The 5,799-nt window shown below is 37.4% G+C and overlaps 1 protein-coding gene across 1 annotated transcript in view; it reads left to right on the top strand.

Moving 5' to 3' along the window:
- Positions 1 to 4,422: 4,422 nt before the first annotated feature.
- LOC103681300 (eukaryotic translation initiation factor 1A, X-chromosomal) overlaps positions 4,423 to 5,799 on the top strand; it is a 23,939-nt gene continuing 22,562 nt past the window's right edge. The window contains exon 1 of the mRNA XM_008710838.2: positions 4,423 to 4,549. Coding sequence (XP_008709060.1) covers positions 4,534 to 4,549 — 16 coding nt within the window. The 5' untranslated portion in view covers positions 4,423 to 4,533. The remainder of the gene's footprint in view (positions 4,550 to 5,799) is intronic.

The raw sequence follows: 5,799 nt of genomic DNA, 5'->3' as shown, positions 1-5,799 counted from the left end.
GTAAAGGATCTATATTCTAGAAACTACAAATCACTCTTGAAAGACACTGAAGAAGACACAAAGAGATGGAAAAATATTCCATGCTCATGGATCAGAAGAATTAACATAGTAAAACATCTATGCTACCCAAAGCAATCTACACTTTCAATGCCATCCCAATCAAAATACCAATGACATTTTTCAAAGAACTGGAACAAACAGCCCTTAAATTTATGTGGAACCAGAAAAGGGCCCGAATTGTTGAAAGGAAAAACAAAGCTGGGGGCATCACAATGCTGGATTTCGAGCTGTACTACAAAGCTGTGATCACAAAGACAGCATGGTACCGGCACAAAAACAGACACATAGACCAGGGGAACAGATTAGAGAACCCAGAAATGAATCTTGGCTCTTTGGGCAACTACTCTTTGACAAAGCAGGAAAAAACATCCAGTGGAAAAGAGTCTCTTCAATGAATGGTGCCGGGAAAATTGGACAGCTATATGCAAAAGAATGAAACTTGACCACTCTCTCACACCACACACAAAGATAAACTCTAAATGGATGAAAGACCCCGATGTGAGACAGGAATCCATTAAAATCCTAGAAGAGAACATATGCAGCAACCTCTTTGACATCGGCCACAGCAACTTTTTTCACGACACGTCTCCAAAGGCAAGAGAAACAAAAGAAAAAATGAACTTGTGGGACTTCATCAAGATAAAATGCTTCTGCACAGCCAAGGAAACAGTCCAAAAAACTAAGAGGCAGCTCATAGAATGGGAGAAGATATTTGAAAATGACACTACAGATAAAAGACTGGTATCTGAGATCTACAGGGAACTTCTCAAACTCAATACACGAGAAACAAATAAATCAAAAAATGACTTTTCCAATGAAGACATACAAATGGCTAACAGACACATGAAAAAAGGTTCAAAATCATTAGCCATCAGGGAAATTCAAATCAAACGCACACTAAGATACCACCTTATGCCAGTTAGAATGGCAAAAATTGACAAGGCAAGAAAAAACAAAGGTTGGAGAGGATGTGGAAAAAGGGGATCCCTCTTACAATGTTGGTGGGAATGCAAGTTGATATAGACACTCTGGAAAACAGTGTGGAGGTCCCTTAAAAAGTTAAAAATGGAGCTACCCTATGATCCAGCCATTGCACTACTGGGTATTTACCCCAAAGATACAGACGTAGTGAAGAGAAGGGCCATATGCACCCAAATGTTCATAGCAGCATTGTCCACAATAGCTAAATAGTGTTAGGAGCCGAGATGCCCTTCAATAGATGACTGGATTAAGAAGATGTGGTCCATATATACAATGGAATATTACTCAGACATCAGAAAGAACGATTACCCAACATTTGCAGCAACATGGATGGGACTGGAGGAGATTATGCTAAGTGAAATAAGTCAAGCACAGAAAGACAACTATCATATGATTTCTCTCATCTATGGAACATAAGAACTAGGATGATCGGTAGGGGAAGAAACAGATAAAGAAAGGGGGGGTAATCAGAAGGGGGAATGAAACATGAGAGACTATGGCTCTGGGAAACAAACTGAGGGCTTCAGAGGGGAGAAGGGTGTGGGATTGGGATAGGCCAGTGATGAGTATTAAGGAGGGCACGTATTTAATGGTGCACTGGGTGTTATACGCAAATAATGAATCATGGAACATTGCATCAAAAACTGGGGGTGTACTATATGGTGACTAATATAACAAAATAAAAATTATAAAGAAACAAAACAAAACAAAAGAAAAAACAAAAATAGATTTGAACAGAAAGAAGATCAAATCAGCAAACTAGATGATAGGACAATGGATATTACCGAATATGAGAAAGAGAAGGAAAGAAAAGTTTGAAGAAAAGTGAAGCAAACTTAAAGGACCATCAACTTGATTGACAAGGCATTGAGGGAATTCCAGAAGGAAGACAAAGGTCAGGCAAAGAGAGTATATGAAGATATAATGATTGAAAACCTCAAATTTAAGAAAAGACATATATAAACCACCAAGGAGCTCAATTAACTGCAAATGAAATTAACTCAGAGACTCACATTAAAATTTTAAAATCAAATGTTTGAAGCCAAAAGGAAAGAGAAAATCATAAAACCACGTAGAAGGGACTCATCCCATACAAGTGATCCTCAATAAAATTATCAACAGATTTTTCATCAGAAACTTTGAAAGCCAGAAGCCAGGGCACTGATAAATTCAATGTACTAATAAATAAATAAATACATAAACAAACAACCTACCTAGGTACCTACCTAACTAAAAATCTGTTAAACAATCACTCTATATTAGCAAAATAAAAGTGAAAAAGGTACTAGGACTCCCATCTAAACACAGTTGAAGGACTTTGTTAGCACTAACCTGCCCTGTTGGAAGTGTTTGAGGGAATCCTAGTGGGTGAAAAGACAAGATAGGGGATGATCACTCATAACCTGAATGAAGAAATAAAGTTCTTTAAAGACTCACCTTATTTATTTATTTTAATCAGAGCGCTGAGTGATTATATGTAACTATCTTACACATATAGATAGGATTAGGATAAAAGGTAACAATGATCACTGATGCTTGAAGATCCTAGAGAGAATTGACAATGCGAAAGCTCACAGCAGGATGGATTAGGCTAGGTTCATCCTCTGTATAAAGTTATCAATGCCCTTGCATCTTGCTTCAGGGTCGTTTGTTTGTTTATTTTAGTAGCTAAAGTAGTTATTTACTTGCATGGTCCCTGTTGCAATTGATGATGAATCATAGAACATGGGAGCTCCCTTTCTGGCTTCCCAAATCCATATTACTGGGGTTTCTGTTTATTTTCACACTGGAGAGGATATCTGGGTTGGGATAAGATTTTATTTTGAATTGCAATTTCCCAACACTAGATTGAGAGAAATAAAGAAAGAAGACTAAAATTATAGTCAGCAACAAAAACTGGGGTGTTACTACTGCCCTTAATAAGTTAAATGGAATTATTTTATTTTTATTTTAAAATAAAATAAAAAGGATTATGAAAGAATACATAATTGTATACTTACAAATTAGAAAACATAGATAAATTAATTTCTGAAAAATACAAACTACCAAAAATGTGTCAAAAGAAATAGAAAACCTAACCAAATGTATAATGTAAAACTGATCAGTAATGAAAAGCTTCCACAAAAGTTAAGGCCGGGACCAAATAGCTCTAGTTGGTGACTAGTGAATCTAGCTTTGTCAGATTGGTGAATTCTACCCATCACTGAAAAAAGAACTTATAAAACAGTGGAAGAGGAAACATGACATTATTCAATGAAGTCATATTTTTCTTATTCCAAAGCCAGATAAAGACATTACAAGAAGTATAGGGTAATGTCTGTTATTAACACAGATGCAGATATTCTCAACAAAACAGTAGCAACATATTAAATGATTATGTATCATAATGAAGTGGAATTTCTCATAGGATAATTTGTGGGCTAGACATCTTCGGCAATTGGTTAAATGGTATTTATTGTAAAATTAAGAGGCTGAGTTTAAGTTTTCCTCTGTTTATTCTCACTTCTTTTCTGTTTTATCTACATTTAGTGCTTCTTAGATATTCTGGTGAGTGTTGGTAAAGGTGAGGAATAGCTAAAGTGTCTGTCCTGTTAAGGTTTACAGTGAGGTAAGGAAGACAAATTTTGAAGAAGTTGTGTAATGCATAGCATAGTGTTTATGGTAACAGTACTGTGTTACATAGTTCAAGTTACTAATGGTGTAGATGTTAAGCGTTATAGCCAGCTATGATACTTATGTGAAGTAATATAAAGTTTTAGGTAAAGTTATGGTGGTAATTATATTTCAATACATGAATATCTAGTTAACACATTACAGAATGTTAAATTTAAAGTTACACAATTTTACAGTAGACTTATATCTCAATTTTAAAAAGAAAAAAAGAAAAAGTAGTAACAAGTATATTGCACAAAGGGTGTCTTGGCTCTCGTAAGTACTACGAAATACCTTAGCATGGGAACATGACTTATTAAAATCTAGGTAAGAGGCAAGAATAATGTGTCCATAACTTGTGAAACCGGGAGACACAAGAAGGCAGCCGACTTCTGGTTTAAACTGGCAGTGCGGTTTCCTTTAAAGATTCTTTCATTAGAACACATGGTTCGGCATACTCCATCCTTGATTCCGTTTCTTTTCAGCTCAAGTGTACTTGCCTTCGCAGGACTTTCACCTCTTGATTTGCTATTTCAGAGTCCTTCTCTCTTCTTCCAAGAACCATCAGTCAGTAGCTACACATGCTCAGTAGAAGCAATAGGACAGGGGTGTAAATCTATTCCGGTGCTGGAGGCACGGAAAAGTGACGCAAGCGGCCCCAACGCCGTTTGCTTTGCGTGCAATCGCACTTCCTGGGCGACTTTGTGGAGCTCGGCGCAAATTATTGTCAGTCACGCTCAGGCTGCGATTACTTCCTCCGTTACATCCCTTGGAGAAATAGCTGTTCCGCCGCCTCCCCAGGAAAGAAGTCGCAAGCGCCGGGACATATCAGTTACCACCATGCCAAAGAATAAAGGTAACGTGCGGCCCACTGCTCTCGGCGCAGACCTGAGACCAGGCCCAGTGACCATTCTTCCTTTCCAGTAGACCTCGCTCAGGATAGGAGCTGAGACGTTACTTCCCTCCCAGTTTGGTCACATTGCAATGGAGCCGACGCCATTTTTGTAGGGCCTCCTGCGGGAGAATGTAGGCTTTGCTCCCGATTGGCGTCAGACTGACCGCGACGCTTTATGGACCTGTGGGGAAGACCTCGCCGAGGTGGCCAGGGTTTCCCAAGTGTAGCATTTTTGTCCATCCTGGCACTGTTCAAGAACAGTTGTGTTTCCTGCTTTTACGACTACCAGATGTGGTGTTTCTTTAAGGACACTTCAGTATTGTTGAACGTACTATCTTTTCTTGTAAACTGTAGGTGAAACCCTAATTCCCATATAGCTTCATATGTGGTGGTTGACTTTTCCTCTGGCCCTTCACATTTTAAAAATCTTTTCCAGAAGGCATTTTACATATTTACCAAAGTTTTCAGGCTTCGTTTCCTATAACGTGTACTGAAAGTAAAGGTTTCTATCTGCCCTATTCTCCTACATACACTTCACAAATGATCAGATTTAATAAGTGTACTTTGAACTCCAAGTGGGAGTACTAACCTACATAAACCACGTTTGAGGTATTCAACATCTTTCTTTATCTGGGAAATTACTTTTGATGCCGTATAACAATGCATAAGGTAGTGAAACCAAATGGATTAAAAATTTTTCAGGCCCACCTACCTTTTACTATAACACAACAGTGGCAAACTGCCCTAACAGGGCAAGAGTACATTGAAGAAGATTGATATTTGCACAGTGCTCAGACAGACATTTTTAAATTCTATTTCGAAAGTGAACTTTTGTTTAACATTATTCCCGTCGGTGCCTTATTACTACTGCTTACAGCCTTTCTCCAACCTTTGAAAACGACTGCTCTTGTGGTTTACATTCAGAAATGGAAATAAAACCCCATAAAGTACACCTTCATTATTTAATAAAAAGCCTGAAAGAAAGAAAGTTAATACTATATTCAAATATTCAACTTTAGTTAAAGCAAAAATTGAAAAATGGAAGTTAACTGTGGTTCTAAATTTTTAACATGGTATGGTTATTGCAAGGAACTACATAATACTCCTGTTTCACTAATGCAAATAGCGGTTAGTACAGTTCATAATAGTCTAAGGAAATACATTTATACTGTGGAATTTGTAGAATAATCTTCTTTATAACATAATTTAAT

The sequence above is a fragment of the Ursus maritimus genome, assembly GCF_017311325.1.
Source record: "Ursus maritimus isolate PB19 chromosome Y unlocalized genomic scaffold, ASM1731132v1 scaffold_Y1, whole genome shotgun sequence".
Taxonomy (NCBI): domain Eukaryota; kingdom Metazoa; phylum Chordata; class Mammalia; order Carnivora; family Ursidae; genus Ursus; species Ursus maritimus.
The sequence above is the reverse complement of the archived record's forward strand: the minus strand, read 5'-3'. Positions and strand labels throughout refer to the sequence as shown.